The sequence below is a fragment of the Chinchilla lanigera genome, unplaced genomic scaffold, assembly GCF_000276665.1.
Source record: "Chinchilla lanigera isolate Chin_1 unplaced genomic scaffold, ChiLan1.0 scaffold00009, whole genome shotgun sequence".
In the NCBI taxonomy this organism is placed as follows: Eukaryota; Metazoa; Chordata; class Mammalia; order Rodentia; family Chinchillidae; genus Chinchilla; species Chinchilla lanigera.
In genome coordinates, this window is record NW_004955410.1 from 10,488,477 (window position 1) to 10,509,864 (window position 21,388).

General features: G+C 49.8%; 1 protein-coding gene across 2 annotated transcripts in view; it reads left to right on the forward strand.

Annotated features, from left to right (window-relative positions):
* Positions 1-21,388, forward strand: part of Cdhr3 (cadherin-related family member 3) — a 63,352-nt gene that overhangs the window by 31,399 nt on the left and 10,565 nt on the right. For both annotated transcript variants that reach the window (XM_005377265.2, XM_013510534.1), the window contains 7 exons: positions 4,454-4,605; positions 7,177-7,366; positions 13,081-13,252; positions 14,423-14,525; positions 15,367-15,465; positions 17,079-17,305; positions 19,836-20,007. In XM_005377265.2, coding sequence (XP_005377322.1) covers positions 4,454-4,605; positions 7,177-7,366; positions 13,081-13,252; positions 14,423-14,525; positions 15,367-15,465; positions 17,079-17,305; positions 19,836-20,007 — 1,115 coding nt within the window. The remainder of the gene's footprint in view (positions 1-4,453; positions 4,606-7,176; positions 7,367-13,080; positions 13,253-14,422; positions 14,526-15,366; positions 15,466-17,078; positions 17,306-19,835; positions 20,008-21,388) is intronic.

A 21,388-nucleotide genomic window follows, 5' to 3' on the forward strand; every position in this document is an offset into this window, starting at 1 on the left:
GGGCCCCCCCCCCAAACAGTCTGGCTTTCTGATCCCAGGGATCCTGCCTGCCCCAGGCCTTGCAAAGGGTGCAAGAACCAGCCAAGGGAAAATAGCAGACACCTACCTGGGGGCAGCTGCGTTCATGGCTGTGAATAAACTCAGCATGTGATATTCTACCAACAAAAAACCATTCGGGTAAAATTATTATTTGGCAATTAAAAATGAAGCTATGTAACAATTTATAAAAAAAACTATTAGGCCCCAGAGCTAGATGAGTGCTTGCAAATATATTCTAAGATTGGGGGATATTGAGGCCATGCCCTTCCCAGGCTAACTGGGTGGCACGCTGCCAATGCAGTGCCAGTGAGAAGCTCTGGCACGTGAACACAGTCTGCAGCCCAGCAGCTGGGCATCACGGTGGACACAGCAGCAGCAATGAACTTGCACATCACGCTTCACACCAGCACCTGCTGCTAGGGCAGCCCAGGAGAGCACAGTGCATTTCTGGAAGACCAGGCAGATGGAGAGCATGCGACAGCCTAGCCCAACCTCAGGCACAGCATTGGCCCACGGATGCAGACTCATCGATAATCCCCAGAGGAAGGAGACAGCTTTGTGGCTGGAGCCCAAGCCTTCTTCCACGCTCTCCCCATACACCCAGTCTCTGAGGTGGAGGGGCAGGTTAATGGGGTTGCAGAGGGAAAATAAGTCCTTCTGGGGCAGAATTTGTAAACCATCTAGTTTGTACCATGTCTTTTGTTTTGTTTTTTTGTTTTGTTTTTTTTGTTTGTTTTCTTCCGGTACCAAGAATTGAACTCACGAACTTGCGCTTGCCAGGCGGGCGCTTTGCTGCTGAGCTAAATCCCCAGCCCCTGCAGCATGTCTTTTAAAATACAGCAATTGACATTAGAAGTCAGACAACATGACCTTGGCTGATTTCAGACACCTCAGCAGTCAGCTGGAACTCCCAGTCTCTCCCTTTGGGTTTGAGGATGAACCTGTCAGCCTTCATCCCCACATGGACAGCATGACTTGAGTGATTGTGATGTGTGTGGCTGTCTAACTGTTTTTAGTTGGTCAACTTTATTTCAAATAGTCCTGCATGCAGAGTGGCAAGGGTGAGTCTGCAGGAGCTGCTCTCCCACAAAGGGACTTAGGGCAGGGTCTTCATTAGTGCCTGTCTTCATTACTTTTCTCATTGCCGAGAGCAAGTACCCAACACCCACAAGTTAAGGGAGCAAAGGTTTATTTAGCTCACAGTTTGTAGAGGTTTCAGTCCATCATTGGCTGGCTCCAGGTATGGCAGACAGGCATAGCAGAGGAGAAAGAACTCATGGTGGGCAGAAGGTAGCAAAGCAACAAGGGACGACCACTGCTCTTTCTCTCCTTTATATCTTATCCAGGCTACTCAGGGTAGGTAGCGCTCACACCGTTAATCCTAGTTCCCTTGATCCTAGCATTGCACCATGAATTAATTCCAGCATCACACACACTAGATCTACCCACCTCTGAAAAAGCCCCACTTATGACAGCATGAGGCTTTGAGGGAACATACCGACACAAGCTATAACTCTGCCTGACTTGGCCCAGGCAGTGCGGTAACAGGTGACCTTGTCCTTCAACCATCCACAATTCAAAAGCATCACCTAGTCATACTAGATGCCGAACTGAGGGTTTGCATGGTTCCTTTGGACTTCTGTATTTCTCCTTCCCCAAAACCAGTGCTAGCATTAACCATAAATTCAGGACTCGGAAAATTAAGTTGTCAAACTGACTCAAGTACACTGAGTTTGAGTAGTGCAGAAATGTTGAATGTAGAAACAGCCTTTCCATATGTCCTAATGGTTAAGTGCCTGCAATTAATGCAACCAAAGCAGGTGCTGGCTCTGTTGTTGAGACTGCCTTACCGTTTTGTCCCTGGGTGGGACACACACCTGCAAGTTTTGTGGATTCAGGATGTGCATTCTAGGAGTCTGCCTTTATTAAAGTCAAGTGCTGTACTGCAAAAGCACCTGACATGCTCTACACAAGCACTGTGCTTACTATTTTTGGAGAGCACCTTATTCTAGATGTCAGCAGAAGCAGACAGGTCTTTCTCCTTGCCTCCCTTTTCTTCTGTGTTGACCCTCAGTCCTCTTCTATCTGTGCACACTTTAGGCACTTACTGAGTACTCAGTAAGTACAGCCTGCACACTTTAGGCACTTACTGAGTACTCACACAGAGGCACGAAGCCATCCTGTCCCCCAGAATCCCAACCCTTTTCCATGACTGGGGCTGTAGGCCCTCACCTACCCCTCACCCAGGCTCTGATGACCAGGGGACATGGGGAGAGGATCTGGGAATGTAACTGTATGGAGTTTCATTCACTTTGTCTACTTTGGCCAGAGCTTCACTTGGGCAGACCTTCACGCTGAATGATACTGTACCCAGACCTGCGTCTTGGATTCCAAAGCCAAGAACACTATAGATTCTCTCTTCTGCCAGGTGCACTACTGGGGCAGCCAAGAGCTGCTGTCTGGCCTGAGGAACCATGCTGTCCCTGATAGCCTAAAAAGTCCCTTTCAAAGGGCCTGATTCCTGCAGCACCAGAAAAGGGCCCCAAGGAGCCCTAGGGCAGGCTTCAGTGTGCACCGCTGACATTGTGAGCCGGTTCCTCTTTCTGACAGGGCTTGCTATGCACTGCAGGATGTTTAGCAGCGTCTCTGGCTTCTCCCCTCTAGACACCAAGAACCCCCTACCCCACCCTGTTGTGACAGCCAAAAGAGTGTCCCAGTATAATAGCCCCCTCCTGAGAAGCACCCTTCCAGAGGGTCCTCTCTCTGCCCTGGGGAGGCAGGGGCCTGTGGTGCTCCCCTCTGCACCTTCTGGAACTTGAAATGTACACATCCCCGGGATGTCTTGTGAAGGGTGAAGGTCTTCCTTCTGGCGTCTGGGTGGCCAGCCTGCGACACTGGTACTGCTGGTCTGAGAGTGACCCAGAGCGGGGCTGGGGGCAACAAGGCCTTCTCATGGTCCCTTTGCTGGATGTTAACTCCCAGTGACAAAGGGCAAAACATCCCACATTAGACATGAGGCTCTCGCCGAATGGGCCACGATTCACTCAGATCGCCGTGGCCATGAAGGCAGCCTCCTCTCTCCTCTGGCTCTGGCCCCTGCCCCTGCCCCTGCCTCCTTGGCCCCACCCTGTTTTCCCAGTCTTAGACCTGTTGCTGGGCAGCATCTCAGATGCCCTGAGCAGGGTGTGCAGTCACTGGGAGGACTGATGGGGCTGCTCATGGGATGGGGGTGGGGAGGCCCAGACCTCTTCCTCCCAGTGGTGGTGCCCACCCCCAGGGGACCCCTCAGCACAGGCGGAGGGGGGCCTGCAATGCAGGGAGGAGGATTTGTCTGCCTGCCCCTACTCTGGCCAGATGTTCCCTCCCACCTCTCCTTCCTGCGGCCCTACCTACCTGAGGGGGCGGTTAGACAGCTGCAGAGCATTGAGCCACAGTGGGAGCGCAGTTATTTAGACCCCAGGTCCTGTGTGCCCCACCTTAAGCAAGAGCCCTCGCAGGATGGGGCCAATTTAGGGGAGCTGGGAGATTGGAGATGACTATTTGCCCCACTGAAATGATTTTCCCTCAGCAGCAGGACTTCCTGAAGAGGTACTAGAAGCAACAAGTCTCCCTGGTGCATTCAAAGCTACTGAATTCGCCCCCGTTCTATAGTTAAACCTTCTGTCCTGTCTGACTGATTATGCCTTCTCTAAAGGCCCTGGAGGATGCAGGTGAGGTGACATTTTGGAGAGACCCTATGAGAAATGACCCCAGAGAACCCTGCTCCAAACTTGACTTGTGCCAGGGAATTAGGGCTGAGTTCCAAGAAGCAGACTTCATGGTTACCACATCCTGGAAACGTGCACAAGTTCCATGTGCAGATTTCATATTCTTAGGCAAGAAAGAGCGACAAGAAAGGAATAAACAGTGAGCCCGGGTGCTAGAAGAGAGGAGCTTTGCAGTGCTTCAAGCTTCCGGTAGCGCAGGTTCAGAGTCACACAGCAGATAGATAACCTGCAGCTCTGGGCTTTATGTCCAGATGGATTTTTTTAAAGAATTCAGGCAGGTTTTTTTTTTTGCACAAACATTGGGAGAATGAGAGAAGCTAGCTGGAGAGGCCAACTGTCTTTATTTGGAAAGCTGTCTATGCGAAGGCCAGTCTGAAATGGCACAGGCGGGCGTGCATAGAGGCAGAGACTGTGGGCCGTGCAAACCATTGTGGTAACAGCGCGGCACCGTCTCTGCAGTCACAGGGATGTGATCTTCGGAAACACAAAAGCCGCTCGCCCCTCCTTTCAACTGCTGCGTGCTCCCTGCCAGGGTGTTGGTGCCACCTGCACAGCTCACAGCTATATTTAGCAGCAACCAAAATACCCACTGCCCAGACTGCTCCCTCCCGCGCCCCTGTGAATTAGCTGTGTCTGCTGTATTCCAGCCCGACGCGCGTGTACTCCATCCCGGAGGAGCTCCGCGCGGGAACCATCGTGGCCAATGTCACAGCTGAGGACCCTGACCATGACGGAAGCTCCCCCGGACACCTCCTGTATACCATCACAACAGTCAGCAAGTACTTTGTGATAAACCAGTGTGAGTCGCATGTGACTGTCTTTAAGTGCATCCTCTAATTCTGCCATTTGGATCCTTGTACAGTATTTTACCTCTCTGACCTGGGGCACACCTGTCTGTCTAGGGTCATGGCTAGGGACCAGGGGATAAATGTATAGAGCAGCTGGCGTGGGGGTTGTGGAAGGTGTGGGCAGCTGTGACCCTGCCTCTTCTTGTGGGGGAAGAAATCTCCTTTCTCACTCATCATTAGGTTTGTGCTGAGGCTCTATAGTCTGTCTAGGTCTATAAAAGGTGTATGAACAAGGAAGAACCATGCAAATGTACTTAATCTGAGTTTGATGTGACACAAGGGCCTTCAGAAAGGAAGTCTCAATGCTACAGGGAAAATTGCATTTCCACACTAAGGTTGATGAAGAAGTGAATAGCTGGTGAATTATGGCTGGAGGACCAATAGTGTATGATCAAATTGGCAATGAACTGGGGGACCTTAGCTGGGCCTGCATTGCAGTCTCTTCTTGGCCTCTCTCTCTCACGTGACTAGGGTGGCCCTTTCCTCTGGGTGTGTATGGGGCATCTCTGGCTTGAAGCAGTTAGGGCCACTTTATGAGAAAGGCAGAGAATTCCCTTGTGGTGAGAAAGTCAGAGGTGAGAGAGGCCTTCCTGCTTCTGCCTCTTTCTCAAATGCCAAGGTGCTTGGTTGAGGGGTTGCATGCCCTAAACCCCATCACCTTCAAGGAAGGTGGTTATGGGAAGGTACATGGATTCCTACCCTGAGGCATCCTGACGCCTTCAGAAGACAGGATCTATTCCACAAATGTGGGATTTCAAAGTCCCCAGTAGTCAAATTAAAAAAAAAAAAATGAAATTAATCTAAAGCATTTCATTTAAACCAATGGATTGAAAATATTATTATTTCAACATGTAATCAGCATTTAAAATTATGAATGAGACAGTTTATTTTCTTTGGAATTGAGGCTCAGAAATGTGTATTTCATACTCCAGCCACGTCTCAGTGGAGATCAGCCCCATTTCAGGTACTAAATGGCTCCAGGGGTGACAGATGGGACAGTGTCCTCCAGCTCAGGCTGCCAGGTTGCTGGGGTTCTTCTCTCAGAGGGAGCGTCTTTCTGTCACAGCCACTCTCATTGGAGACTTCGTACATAGCAGGTATTATGCAGAGTGAGTCCCACCCCACATACTCAACCCGGTGAATGTCGCACTCCTCACTTGGCCTTTGACAGAAGAAGAAACTGAGGCTGGGAAGAGAACTGAACAGGTTCAGTGACTTGCCCCAGGTTTCACAGCTGACTGTTGTGAAGCAGAGATTCCAGTCTAAGCCAGCTAATTCCAGAGCCTGGTCATCAGGGTCTCACCTCCATAAATCCAGAACACATCACCCCAAAGGACTTCATTTGCCATGGAAATTGTGTGAGGGCCAGCCATGGACAACCTCAGAAGACCATGTTACTGGCCCTCTTGACCTGAGGGGGAGGCCGGTGAGGGTAGGCTCTGTGCTCCCCCTGTGGAAACCCTAGTGTGCGGTCACTGAGGGCCTCACTCTGCTGGTAGAGTCGGGAGGGACAACCAGGGTTGAGAATTCTGTTCCTTCAGGTACTGCAAAATCGAGCTTTTAATGTGTACACTTGGCGGGGCATATTTATTAAGATGCTGGTTGCAAGTCACAGAAACTAAAGCAAACCAAACCAACCATGGAAAAAGAAAAAATTTAGGGATGTGCATCAACAAGATACCAGGCAGATCATAAGAAGGCGCTAGCTGATCAGCATGCAGGGAGGGTGGACTGGTGCTGCTACAGTGAGCTCAGCCCCTAGAGTTCCAGCCTTTACCTGTGGCTTCCCTGCTACCCAGGCTGTTCCCAGCACGAGTCTCCCAGTTACAGATTCTCCAACAAGACACCCCTGTGGGCCAGGCTGGGGTCAGCCATCTACCCCTTCTGTCACCTATGGCCAGGACTGTGGCCAGAGGTCCAACTCAGAAGTCTAGGGGGAAGCATTCTAGGAGGATCAGGCCAGCTATTCCACTAAGTTCCTAGTACAGGAACTGATGTGAGTTTTATTTTTTAAATGTATGTTGTCTTAGTCACTTTCCTCGTCACTGAAACACAATACCTAACATCCACAACTTAAAGAAAGAGATGTTTATTTTTGGCTCAAGTTTGTGGAAGGTTCAGTCCACGGTCTGGTGGCCCCAAGGCACAGCAGAGGGGTATGGCGGAGGAGAGTTGCTTACCTCATGGCGTCCAGGAAACAGAGTCAAGGAAGGAGCCAGGGAGAGTGACACACTCTTCTAGGCCATGCCCACAGTGACCTGACTCTACCTCCTCACAGTGAGTCAGCTGAAGCCCTCATAATAAGGTCACCTCCCAATGTCCTGCCTATGGCTCTATGAGGCTCTAGGGGGACAGCTAAATACAAACCATACCATACGTGTATGGAGGATATTCTCTGTATGAGGATATTCTCTGTGTGAGCCAATCCTCGTCTACGAATGGCCTTTTCCAATTTTCTCCAGTGCCTTTATTGATTCTTCATTTGTCTCCAAAGGGTCGTGTTCTAACCTTTGCCTTCTTAGTGACTGGTACAATCCAAGTGGCCCAGAGGATAGACCGAGATGCAGGTGAATTAAGACAGAATCCCACCATTTCCCTGGAAGTTCTGGTGAGGGACAGACCCTCCGGGGGCCAGGAAAACCGCATCCAGATAACCTTCATTGTGGAAGATGTCAATGACAACCCAGCTACCTGCAATAAGCTCACCTTCAGGTATGCACATGTGGCCATCTTCCCTCTAGCATGGCCCTTAGTCCTTTGGTACAGTTCAGGAAAAGCAGAAGAATTACGGGCATTTGGGGAAATGCACACTGCAGTAAGTAGATTTGAACTGTCAAATTTTGTTCATGGGTGTTCTTCTCATCCTCTTTTCCCCTTCCCTCACTTTCATTTTCTTTCCTCTTCGTTATTTCCCTTCTCTGCTTTCTAACTCTGTTGAGAGTTATTTTTTATTTTGCTCTGTTGCTGAAAAGTACCACAGGGACTTGTTAGGCCCTCTCCGGGATGTGCCTTTTCTTTATTTATTGCTACCAGTGGCAAGACGGTGCTGTTAGTTAGCAGTTATAATAGATGCTGGAGACTCAGGATCAGTAACTAGGAACTCCCAGAGAAATGTACCACCAGTAATATGAATAAATCAAACCAAGTATTTACGTAAAACAAAACAAAGCATCTAATTCACTGTACACAGCTTAATTGCAGACAAACAAAAGAGAAAGACGCAGATACAAGTGGGATATGAATTATTTTGTGTATTTTAACTTGTTCTTTGTCTTACAATCTATCCACAGTTATTTTAAAATAAGTCCCTTGGAATTCTGGGTTAACATGCCTTCTTAGCAACAGTATTGTCTTTCTACTATTTTATCAAAAAGCCACAAGATCAGTGATTCCCTGAGTTAGCTTTATCTTTGTGGTTTCCATACCAGCCAGTTTCTTATTTCTTAGGAGTCTGGGGGTGTGGGGGTCCTCCAGGGGAAGTGGTATCTTGGAAGTGACCCTCCCAGGAAGAGTACCCTGCATCTGCAGCCAGGCTGAAGCCAGAGCAGGTCTGTGTCTCAGATGTTCCCATGGGGAAAGTCTCTTGTGTTTGTCTTTGACTGGTTTTTGCAAGTTTGCGCTAGGTACCTTTGGATACAGCCCCAATAAATCCGCAGTCCAGCCATGCAAAGGACCAAGGGTGCTAGACAAAGTGTGTGGTAAGGCATAGAAATGGAAATTCCTGTATTATGCTTATCAGTGTCTTCCAGTTCTCCCAGTGGACACGCCCTGCATAGAGCTAGAGAAGCAGTGTGGCCTCGGGTCTGATATCAGAATGGCTGCACGTTGTGCTGGACACAGCCCTCATCTACCGGTTCCTCTCCACCCTGTGGGCCAGGAAGCAGATCCCAGCCGGCTTCTTTGCCTTACACTGCTTCTGCTGGCCCATGAGGTGTCCTGGGAGGGGGGAGATCAGGGTCCTTATCAGCCAGCTTTCTCCCTCCACCCTCTGCAGGGCTGAGTTCCTATAAGGCAGCGCCCTGCACACAGGAGGGTCCGGGTCGGGATGGTGGCATCCTCTGCTTGAGATTTCCACGTCCCCTGTGGGTACCTTGGGAATAATCCTTTTTCTGATCCTCCTAGAATTATCCTAATTTGCCATCTGCTTCCTGCTGAGACCCTGATGAACTCAGTCACAGCCAGACCGTGGGCGTGACGGGCTCCCCTCCCCACCTAAGCATTCCTACACCTCAGTCTCTGAGACAGTGGGGATGGTTGCCATGGGGAGCCAGGATTGTGACTTCCACACCGTGCAGACATAAATCGAACTCACCTTCTGTTAAGAGCCTGGGCTCTAGAGATGGAGTGGAGATGTTTTGCAGTGACACTTACCCTTTCCTTAAGCATCTAAGCCATGCCAGCACTCTGGGGTGGTCCTAGTGCACCCTGGGAAATTCTCCTCTGGGCCTCCGCCCTCCTTGGCCCCTTGCTCCTCCCATTTCCCAAGCTCTCTGGAGGAGGAGGACTCAGGAGTGGGAACTCTGGGCATCTGGCGCCTGGAGAGGCCAGTTCCTCTGGTGCCTCCTTTCTGCTCCTCCTTCAGGGCTCATCTGTTCCTGGCAGGTCTGGCTTCCTGTAGCCCAGAGGCCCCAGTGGTGACAAGGGCAGATTGCAGGCGTGTTACAGCCGGCTGGTGACATCACACGTCAAATGTCCTGTCCCGGGCCGGCCCTTCTTGCTCTTGCTCTTCCCTCCAAATTCTCCACGAAGGCCAACCCTGAATCAGTAGCTGGACTAGTAGTGTTTAGGACCGCAGCTGATCTACACAAGGTCAAGCCTGTCCTCCGGGCTTTTCCAAGGGGAGTGACTCCCAGCAGTCCCAGCCGAGCCAAGAGGGCCCCGGAGCGGAAGTCCTCCCTGCAGGGCCCAGCCTGTGTCCCCTGGTTGTTGCGCACCTGGACAGGTGGGGCTGAGAAGCCGCCGCCCTCTCCTGGGCCAGGGCAGGGAGGGTGGCCTGGAGGCAGCGGGCGCCCCCTGCTGTCCCCGCGGTGCGCTGCAGGCTCCGGCCCTCAACCGAGGCCCGGGGCGTGATAAATGAGCTAAGGGTCCCGGCCAGGCTTCAAAGGCGCCGAGACAGCCGGCTGCGGCCGTAAATTGCCTGGCGCTCTGCTGCAGCTCTGTTGCAAGCGTTTCAAAACCCGTCTGTGAGCAGCGCTGGGGAGGGTGGCGACTCCGCGTGTGGCAGCGCGGCCATCTCCGCAGGCAGGGACCCGGGTCAGTGGCTCCTATGCCACAAGAGAGGCTACCAGTCCTGCGTGTAGGAGAAAAAGACCTAGTGTCAGGGAAGAAGGAAAGAACTTGCTGAAAGCATGTCATGTAATCCCAGCACTCGGGAGGCTTGCTGGAGTTCAAGGCCAGCCTGAACTATATAGAAGGAGACAAAAAAAAAAGTCACCAGCGCCGGAAAAAAGGTGGCCGCCAGCCCAAAGGGGTCAAGTGCAGAGGCCTTTGAGGCAGCACCTGAAACGTCCGGCTTCAGGACCCAGGGTTCTTTGGACGATGCTGTCTCCTCACTTATGCAGAGCTGTCACAGGGCTCACCTCTCCAAACGTCCTCCGTGGGCCTGGAAGTTCACTGATGGAGCGTGCAGTTTACAGCAGAGGTCCAGTCTGGAGGCGTTCACTCCCCCGGTCAGGCCGGGAGACTGCTCTGAACCACCTTTCCTTACCCTGCAGAGTGAGCACAAGAGCACAGACCTCTCGGAGATGCTGGACTGGAGTGCTTTCAGGTGCTTGGCATGAGATGGTACGCAGCTGGCCTTTAACACCTGATACCTGTTTTATTTTTCTTTCCTCCCCCCAGTACTGTATTTTAAGTGCGTACAAATAGAACCACGATATTGTACAATGGAGGCAGCAGTGAGAATGCAGACTCCCTCATGGCAAAACACAGGTGTGACCAGGAAGATACGCACACACACAGCTTTCTCTCCAGCAAGGAGGCCCAGTTAGCCCCAGCAGCCCAAGGCAGCCTTGCTCTTGGACTTTGGCCCATGGGGAATGAGCCCAGACCCCACTGTAGCCACCAGTAATTGAGGCTGTGGGGGTAGACAGGCACAACGTGGCTGGAGAAAAAGGTACAGAGGATTAAAGAATTTAACACTTGTTAGTCTGAGGGTTCCAAGAACCAGTCACCAAGAGAGGAGTAAGTGTGTATGGTTTTTTTATTAGGGGAAATGCCTAGGGAAGAAATTGGGGTGCAGGCTGGATGAGGCTGGGGGCTTGTCAGGCCTCTGCGCAAGTTGGACTTGGATGAAGGTAAAAGGGAGAGAAAGTGGCTGAAAAATGTTCTCCACCACATGCAGTTCAAGGAGTGGTCGGCTAGGCCCGTGGAGTTCAGAAGCCACGGGTAGCAGTCAAGGGACAAAACGAGCCTGTCCCAGCACCTCTGCCACACCCACCATCGGCGCCCAGGCTCCTGGCTGCAGCATGGGGCCTTCCGTCAACTCTGGCTCCTTGATGGAAGGCCTTCGGGCACTTTCTCCTGACGGCCACGGTATCATTTTTGGAAGAAATTCTGCCAGGGCAAGATGTGATTAAGGTAGGCAGCAAAAATGAAGCAAAACAAAAATCCCCAAGCAACGGCAACAGTAAAACCCAGCCCCAAATTCCTCCGTCTGTATGGCATCCCTGAGCAACGTGACTGGGCTGCCCTCCCAGCGAGAGCCGCACCTGTTCTGCTCAAATCTGGGCTGGACCACAGAAGTTGCTTTGGCCACTGGAACAGCCCCAACACAGCACAGTGGCGGCCGGCAAAGGGCTTGCGCTGTGGGACTTGAGCTCTTGCTACTTTTGGACTCCTGAACGTCCACATGAAAGCCTGGACCGGCCTTCTTGGGAAGGACAGACAGTAGGAAGCACAGACAAATGGCCTTCCCACCAGCAGTCACGGGAGTGTGGCCAGCCTAGACCTCCAGCCCCAGGCAAGCTGCCAGGGACCGCAGAGCCCAGCTAGGTCCAGCTAGAACCAAGAGATCTGCTGGGTAACCCCCGGCAGTGTGAGAAATAGCAATTGCTTCCTGCTCGAAGTCGCCAAGTTTGGGGCTGGCGTGTTAAGTAGCAAAAGCTAACTGACATGGTTCGTGTCCATTTAATGGATGGAGGAATAGGAACCTAGAGACGTGAAAAAGGTCCTGAACAAACTGAAGCTCACAGCATTAGGGTTCCTCACAGTCTCCTGGGGCAGCTTTCCTCATCTGTGTCAGAATGGGACCTCCAGGTTCAACCCTTAATAAATCTCTTTTGAATGAATGATACCAAGGTATTGGGAGGCCCTTCTATGCCACTGAAGCCACAGGGACACACACCGAGGAATTCCCAACTTCCAGCGCCTGGGGGATGAGGCTGCAGGGTCGCAGGGGTTTTCTCTAGCCAGTCTTTACACTCCTGCCGGCAGAGTGTGATAATAGATTTTATATTTCTCTTATATGCCTCTTTGCAGCTGTGTTCTTCCATACTATCATTCATTCATTCATTCTACAAATTTTTAGTGAACAAAGTGAACATCCCTGGCCATGTAGTGCTGTGTTCTAGGTGGGACAGAGACAATGGCCAGGATAAAAGTAAATACAATACATACGGTGGTGGTGAGTGCTAAGAATTACGAATAAAAGTGTAACGGGAGGGCGCAGTGGGCAGGGATCACTGATGTTCACTGGGAAGGGGGCGCTGATTAGAGGCTGACGAAAATGGAAGAGGGAAGGTATCAGTCAGCTTTGTGAAATGATAACAAACACCTGAGACAACAAAGTTATAAAGAGAAAGGGTTTACTTTGTCTCCTAGTCTTGGTGGGTCCAGTCCACACCTGGTGGGCTCTGTTGCTTTGGCCCTAGCTGAGGTCCCACAGTCCTCTTCAAGGGTACAACCCAATGGCTGAAGGCACCCCCCACCCGCCACAGGTTCCTCCCATAAAGTTCCATCGCCTCCCAGCAGTACCACACTGGGGACAAAGTCTTGGGGGACGTTCAGCACCCGAACATGGGGAGCCTTGTAGGTGGAGCGTCTAGGGCATGAAGAGATGCCTAGGTAATGGATTAAGGTGGGCTGGGAGCGCCAGGAGCTCCAGGAGCCTGCGCTGGAGGCGTCAGGAGGAGAGGAGGACAGACAGTCCTGCAGGTCCTGTGCGTCAGAGGAGGGGCTGAGTGAAATGAGGACTTAGGAGCAGAGAGGTGACGTGGTACGACAACATTTTAACAGGATGTCTCCCAGGACTGTGTCAGAAGTCACCTGAAAGGAGGCAAGGACAGAAGCAGGGAGACTGTGAGGAGGCTCCCGTGATGACCCGGGCCTGGCTTTGGACTGGAAATCAAGGGGCACTGTCTAGGTTAGAAGGAGCGCTCAGCTGCTGTTTGCAGACAGAAAATACTGAATTGTGTCTTCTTGCCCAGCATTATGGTGCCAGAAACAGCGGCCAACGGGACGTTGCTCCTGGACCTGAACAAGTTCTGCTTTGATAGTGACAGCGAAGCCCCAAACAATGCGTTCAACTTCACCACGCCATCTGGAATGGGGAGCAGCCGCAGATTTTTACAGAACCCAGCTGGCTCTGGGAAAATCGTGGTCAGTTTATGGTCATTGCTTCATTACAAGGGCGTCGGGGAAGCTGGTCCAACAGGCATAGTGCTTTTGCTGCCCCACAGAGAGAGATTTCCAAGGTAGCCCCCTCTCAGAGCCGTAGTAACTCACAGAGTTAATGGTGAGCCTGCGCTCCCTGTTTGGTCTTTATTTTACCCAGGTTCCGGGAACGTTTGTTATGCATAGCTGGGCGGGGGGTGCTAAGGACTGGGTTCTTCCCTGCACAGCTCAATTTGTGTGCCTGCTTAGTGCGCTTTTACGGACACATTAGTGCCCTCTGCACTCGAGCGCTTTGTTTACTTGAGGGCTGGTTCTGCAAATGAGGTGTGAGGGAGAGGAAGCAAGCCTGGGCCCTCAGTGTGTCCTGACAGATTCTGCATCCTAGAACCGCTGGAGACCCAAGGGGAATGGGACAGGGAGGGTGCAAATAGCATGGGGGCGGGGAGGTGGCCCCAGCAGCCTGGGAGGCCTTCGCTTATGGGACTCCTGCCAGGGGGCAGTGGGAAAGAGAGGAAAAAGGAGGGACAGGGACAAGCTGGTGGCACCTTCGGGGTGTCAAGGGTGGGGAAGGAAAGCAAGTGGTCTGCATCCTTCCTTCCACCCCGCCTCCTTCTCTGCCTCTTTCTCAGTCCCCAGGAATCTCACCGACTTCATTCATTTCTGTGTTTCTCTGTATAGGAAATTAACTTTTATTCACTATAGAGAAATGCAAGCACAGAAAAGCATCACCATTCTGAGATAACCACAGTTGCTATTTTGCTGCATTTTCCCCCTTGTCTTTTATCTATGCATGCATTTTGTATGTATGTTCTATACATTCATGCATACATAGGTTAAATAATGAAAACATCCCTGGTTAAAAGGTTCAGTATCACGCTTTTCTTCAGCTAATCTGAAGTCATGAGCCTCTGCTTATTGTGCAAAAGTGCTGGGTAAGCATCTTTGCGCGTAGATTCTCTTTCCTGGTAAATTCCTGGGAGTAAACTCTCTACTAGTACACAACGCTATGATTGCAACTCTTTAAAGCTCCTAAAATCACAGGAAAATGATTTTCAAAAGGACTCTGCCAATTTAAGGATCTACCAGCAGAATATGAAAATGTCAATATATAGAACTATTTATTCTGTGTAATCTAGTTTCTCTGTTTTAATCTAGTTGATTGGTGATCTAGACTATGAGAATCCAAGCAATCTCGCTGCCGGCAATCGGTACACTGTGATAATCCAGGTGCAGGACGTTGCCCCTCCTTATTACAAAAGCAAGTATCATTTTCCCTTGCATGGGCCTGTTCCTTGAGTATCAGTGATCAAACCGCACAGGCAGTTCTAGGAATCATGCTAGGTTTCCGCATCCCACTAGCAGGGCTCTAAGCAGGGTCCCCCTCTTTCTTGGCTGAATTGTAGCGTGTTCCTTTCCAGTGCATCTTTCCTGTTTCTGCCAGTGACTTTTCTAGGAAATGCAAACACCGTCATGTCACTTCCTTGAGCATGACCTGTAGCTGTCAAGTTCACGTGCAAACTCTGGCTTCGCACACAGACTTCCATCGTGTGGCTAGGCTCTCCTCCCTAGCTACCGCTCTGGCCCCTCCCCTCTGAGCTCCCTTTTTTCCAACTAGACCAACGCATTTGCAGTTGCCCTGAATGAATCAAGCAGTTTTATACCTCAGCCTTCTTGTGCATGCCTAGAACATCCTCCCAAGCCACACTGCACACTCCTCCCTCATTTCTTTAACTCTATCCTTGTCAGGCTCAGCTAACACTTCCACCTTAAGCATCTTGAGGCCAGGAACAAACAGGTCTTATCCACCTATGTCCCAGAGCCTATACTCAGACAGTGCTTTAAAAATGTTGAATATGCACTCCTGTAATCCTAGCTACTTGGGGGGCTGAGGCAGGAGGACTGCATGTTTGAGCCTAGCCTGGGCGGCTTAGTGAGACCGTGTGTCAAAGCTAAAAATTTTTTAAAAGGCCTGGGGATGTAGCTCAGTGGTCAGGCACTTGCCTAACATATGCAAACCCTTACTACTGAAAAAATAAAAAAGTTGAATAAACTAATGAGTAGCAATTGTAATTTAAGTTTGTTTCCATTTTCACTTTTAGATAACATCTACATTTCTATCTTAACAAGCCCAGAAAATGAGTTTCCTCTCGTCTTTGAGAGGGCATCCTATGTGTTTGCTGTGTCAGAGCTAAGACCCGGTAAGTTATGAGACGTGGACCCCAGCGCTCCTGCTGGACTCCACCCGAACGCCTGTCCTGGGAAGGCAAAGCTCCTTTCAGACAGCCCTGAGTACAGCGATTCACAGCTGACTCCTGCTTGTTGCCTTTCTTATTTTAAAAAAATTTTCCTTGCTGGTGCAGAACTCTTTGGTAAAACTTGGATTTTATTTTATTTTTTATAATTAAGTTTATTGGTACAATTTAGGCATGCATAATGATCACATTCATCATGGGGCATTTGTGCCTATACATGATATATCTTACTTCCCTTTCTTAAAACTTGGATCTTGAAAACTGTTGATTAAATTGCATTTCTCTGAAACCCCCCATGGCTTCCTTGTGTGTTTGCCTGATTCCGCTAACCCTCCTTTCTGTGGTCTTTCTCTTGGTCTCCATTGTGATTTTTAACCAGCTCACTCAGGGAAATGAAATTTAAAAACTTCCCATTTCTGTTTCCTTCACTGAAATATAAAATGAATATGTTTCTCTCTCCTGTCCTCAGATTCACTGGAGGCCTTTTTTCCTCCCCTTTGTAGCACTTTGGTCTCTGCAGGCTCCTCCCTCAGTAAGAAAAGACACCCAACTCCAAGTTTCTTCATGTTCTCCCTCCCTCTCGGTCTGCTGTAGCTCCCCAATATCATCGAGTGCATAAACTCTCTGCTGTCATGGACTCCCACACACCGTTGGATCCTGAGATCAGAGATGCTTCTTCCATATTTAAAAGCTAAACCAAACTTAAACCAAAACAGTCTTGAAAATTATCTCCTCCCCATTTTATTCTCTCTTTATGATGTTCTCCATTTCCTGACAATTAAGTTTCAAAACAAAACCCAAAAAGAAGATCCAGAGAAAACGGTTTGAATTTCTCACTTTACCCAGTAAACAATACCTTACCCAGTGAATAACAGTCATCAGGAGCAGACTTCTCATGATTTCACAGATCTTACAACAATTATTTTTGACCACCTGCTCTGGGTCACGCACTTTGTGCTGAGGCCGTAGAGCTGAATGAGAGGAGCTTTCTGCCCTGGAGGAGAGTAATTTATGAGCAAGAGCTTCTATAAAACAACCAAGCCACATCACCAGCAGCCCCACCAAAAATATGTGTAAAAGAAACAAAATGGAAGAGCATTTAAAAACCTACCCTCTGTAATCATCAGTGGCTAAATTCTTTTTAAAATTATTTATTGTCTCCTCTTGTCTGTATGAGCAGTTCATGTTTATTATAAAAAATGCTGAAAATACTAGAGACTTTTCGGCAGCACTGGTGCCAAAAGGTATACGAGGATGGATGTGCATTGCGCTGTTGTTTATGGTAGCAAAATAATTGGCATCCTTGGAGTCTCTATAAAGACAAGAACCATCCTTCATGCCTTGCAGCAGTGCTTGGATCATAGGGCCAGTTACCCGGTGACTGCTCATTAGCATTATTTGAGTGTAGTAGAAAAATGAAGATACAAAATGCAGCACAGAGTGTGAACAGCAAGAAGGCCTTCAAAAGCCTTTCTGCCCAAGGCAATGAGAACATCTTTTCCCCTGTCACCCCAATCCCTACCTGACCAGGACTGATCTCAGGTACTTTATTCTTCCAGCTCGAACCCAGATTGGACAGGTGCGAGCAACAGATGAAGACTTCCCCCAGAGCAGCGTCACGTACTCCATCTCCAGTGGAGGAGCCAGCCTCCAGCACCCCAACATATTCTGGATTAATCCCAAGATGGGAGGACTCCAGCTAGTAACTAAGGCGGACTATGAAACCACCCCCAGCTACACGCTCAGAATTCAGGCCACCAATGGCAAGGACACGAGCTCAGTCACTGTGAGTGGGGCTGTTTGGTATCTTCTCACTCACCCAAGTTGTTGACTTAGGGTCTCCCTGCCACCCCCATGCTGTGGCTACAGCAATGAGGGATCATCACAGAGCATAACTTGCAGATATGATGAGAAACAAGTGGGGGAGCCCAGATATAAATATTCACACCTCTATTTGAGGTCCAAGTTTGTGGATGACTGGGAGAAGTATTGAGATTGATGGCCACGTGTTGGGATATGTGCTGAACCCACAAAGCTACTTTGTGGGGCAAGATTCCACCTGTGGGTGCTTAAATCTCACTTGGGCTTCACTGTGAACAGAGGTGAGAGACTCAGGGTGGAATATGGATGTGGCTTTGCAGTTATTCATCTCCTCCCCACCGCATACACACCACACCAGATGGGGTACATCTTACAATGATGCTGTATTAGTTAGCTTTGTGTCACTGTCACAAAATACTTGAGGCAGGCTACTTTTGATGTCTCATAATTTGGGAGGTTCAGTCCATGGTTAGGTGGCCCTGTTTGTTTGGGGCCTCTGGTGAGGGTGGCAGATCATGGCAGGAGTATGTGTCTTAGTGAGTAGCCAAACCTGGATCCAAAAAGCAGAGGGAGAAGATAGGCCAGGTCCCACAGTCCCTGGGGTTGGGTGTGTCTTCAGTGACCCAAGAATCTCCCACAATTCCTCATTTCACTTACCACCCAAGGTGCTGCATTTTTAATATTCTTTCCAAGGTGACAGCGCTGATCCAAGGCCACCTTTTGAGTAGCACATGGGTATCACACAAAAGTCTAGTAGGTCTGTGGAGACAGTGCTTGGGATTATCTGACAGCAACATGACAGCCACCAAGATCCAATACTTCTTGTTCTTTTCCAATAATAAAGCAAAAAGCAGGAAGGCAACTGGACTCAGCTAGCTGCAGGCAGCCGTGTGTGACACAGACAATGACCAGCGCAGAGTCAGGAACATGAGTTCATTTCTCAGCTTTGATCCCAGTTTCCCAAGGGGGTCTGAGCAGGGCTTATCTCCATGTCCCTATTTCTGTACTTCTTAAGTGGAGAGTCACCTGATAACCCAGTGCCTGAATGGTCCAGCTCCTCCATGACTTGCTTTGAATTAACAGGATGATGTTTTCAGTGATGTGTGAGGTTTGGCATTGCCAGCCGGGCAAAGTGGGAGATAATTGCAGTGTTTGTTAGGCTGGGGGTTATTTGAGAAAAATGAATGGACTCCACTTTGGGAGCTAACTAGAGTGAATATTTCAATTTACTCTCAGGCTCAGAAATAGCTGAAATCCCCAAATTTCAAAAGTAGAATGACTACGACTCAAAATTCATAAGCTTTTTAAAAGGGTGATGAACTAAATGATCACATAAATCCCTTTCAGGGCTGCCGTTCTATGCATCTGTGCTGGCAGGCGTCCCAGTCCATGAGCCAATCCACCAGGCATAAAAGGCAGCGATGGAAACACAGGCTGGCCCTGCTCGGGGCAGGTCAGCCCCCAGGCTCAGTGCGGCGCTAATAGCCCAGGTTCCAGATGAGATCCCAGCTTAACCAGGCCCACTCCTTCTGGCCTAGCATTGCTCAGCCCTGGTACATGTTAGAATCAGCCAGGGAACATGAAAACCTGCCTGGTCCCCACTGTCCACGGATGCCAATTCATTTGGTCTGAAGTGAGCCCAAGAAAGTGCAACCAGATTTGAGAACCACTGCTACGCGTGCCAAAATTAGAGACTGAACTTCAGTTCACAAGGGGCAGTGAACAAGGAAATACACAGGGTCCCTGTAAACCCACAGCCGTTGCTGCAAAAGAGCTCAGCATTATCTTCAGGGAGCTCATGCATCCAGATGCACGGAGTGGGGGGCGAGTGAGTGTTACATGTACCACATGCACATGCGTGCAAGTGTGCACAGTTAATAGCATAGGATTTGGGGGAGGACAGAACAGAACTGAAATGCCTGCTCAGCCACCCAGCAGCTGAATGGTGGTGATTCAGTCATCTAATATCTCAACACCTCCTTTCCTCACCTGTATAATGGGCATGGTCACGTTCCCTCTGCCACATGAGGCTAAATGAGCTGACCCCTTGTTACGGTTTGTGTCTGGATATCCCCTCAAAGCCTCATGCAGTCATGGGGCAGGCTTCTAGACTTAGGGTGTGAGTGCTGCACCTGCCCTGGGGTGGGTAGTTTGCATACAGTATAAGGAAGGGAAAGAAGCTTGCTCTTCCTGTCTGCTCCTCCCTTTTTGCTCTTGTTGCTTTGCTGTTCTGCCGCCATGAACTGTTGCCTGTGCCTTGTGCCTCCCTGCCCTGGAGCCAGCCAAGTATGGCCTGAAACCTCCACAAACTGAGCAAGATAAAACTTTCCTTCCCTAATTTTGAGAGTCAGGTAGTTTGTCTCAGCAATGAGAGAAAAGTAAGCACGATACCCATGTCAGGTGTGCAGCTGGGAACTTGCCACGTACATGGTGAGCACCCAGCTGAGCACCCAGCCACTTTTAGCTCTTAAGTGTGACCCCTGTTGCTGCGCTAGGTTACCGTGAACATCCTTGGAGAAAATGATGAAAAGCCAGTGTGCACCCCCAACTCTTACTTCCTGGCCATCCCAGTGGATCTGAAAGTTGGCACAAATATTCAGAATTTCAAGCTCACGTGCACTGACCCTGACTCCAGCCCCAGATCTTTTCGTTACACCATTGGCCCAGGTACAGTACTTGGTATGGGTAGTCCCACGCTTGTTTCTGGGGACTCAAGGCTCACACATGGACCCGGGCATGCTGTGGGCATGGCTGGGAGTTGGGTGAGGGATGAGGGGTGAAGAATCAAAGGGCCCCTCTGTTTCCTGATGTGCTCTGTAGCTTCTCTACTCTCCCAGAATCCTCACATGGCTGCCCAAAGGCCCTAGGAAGGGTGAACCCCTTTGACGGTGGATCCCCCAAACTCCCAGACTATAATGAGTCATACATGCCATTAGTGTAATTTAAAAAAAAATCTAGCCCAGCTCCTCAGCTGTCTCTTTTCCTGAAAGCATATCATGGGGGCAGGGAAGCCCAGGTCTCTCACTGGATAATAATAGATTAAACAGATAAAATGCATTTTGAAATGTGTCCTCAGCAGTTCTCTTCTGCTCCATTCATTTTCTCTCTTTAAAAAACACACCAGTGTGTGAATAGAAAAAAAAAAAAAAAAAGAACACCCTTTCAATGAAAATTAGACCAAAATAGCTCATCTAATGAAGTGCTGGGGCCAAAGATTTAAACCCAAACAAGCAGAGCAGCTCCATGCAAAAGAGTAAAAATCCATCTCAGCCACCCGCTGAGCCCTGGCAGAGCAGGAAGCCTCGGAGCCAGCAGCGTCGCAAAACCCAGGGGCAGACGCTTCCTTGAGACCACACTTGCCGGAGATGGAAATAATCCATACTGAGAAGCCTTAGGCCTTTATGGAGCACTTTGCTGCTAAGGGAGGAAAAATTGCATCATCTCCTGCTCCATTTGCTCGCTTTCAGTCGGTAATGAGTCGAGCCACTGGAGGAATGAGCAACAGCCACGCTTGGCTGCAGCATTCCTGCCCCGGGCTCCCTGAGCTGAGAGCTGGGTGCCCCAGAAGAGCTTGCGTATCTGTGGAGGAGAGATGGGGTGAGTGCAGAAGAATGGGGGTGCAATCCTTGAAAGCCAGAAGGCAGCTCCTTCGGAGGACTCCAAGGACACCTGTGCGACCAGCAGGACAGGTTCTGCGAAAAGCACTGGGTGAACCAGCTATGGCTGTGGCCTGCTCTACTTTCTTGCTGCCCACTCATTGGTCTGAGCATGAGTTATATTCAAGGTTATATTCACCACAAAAGGCTTAAATTTTTTAAAAACATCTATTACAGTAAAAGACACACAGCTAGTCACCCCTCAAAACACTCCCCCTCACCGGGCGTGGTGGCTCACACCTGTAATCCCAGCACTTGGGAGGCTGAGGCAGGAGGATCGTTGCGAGTTGGAGACCAGCCTGGGGTACAAAGTGAGCTCAAGGCCAGCCTGAACTGCACAGTGAGACCCTGTCCCCAAAATACAAAAAAAAAACCCAAAAAAACACTCCCCC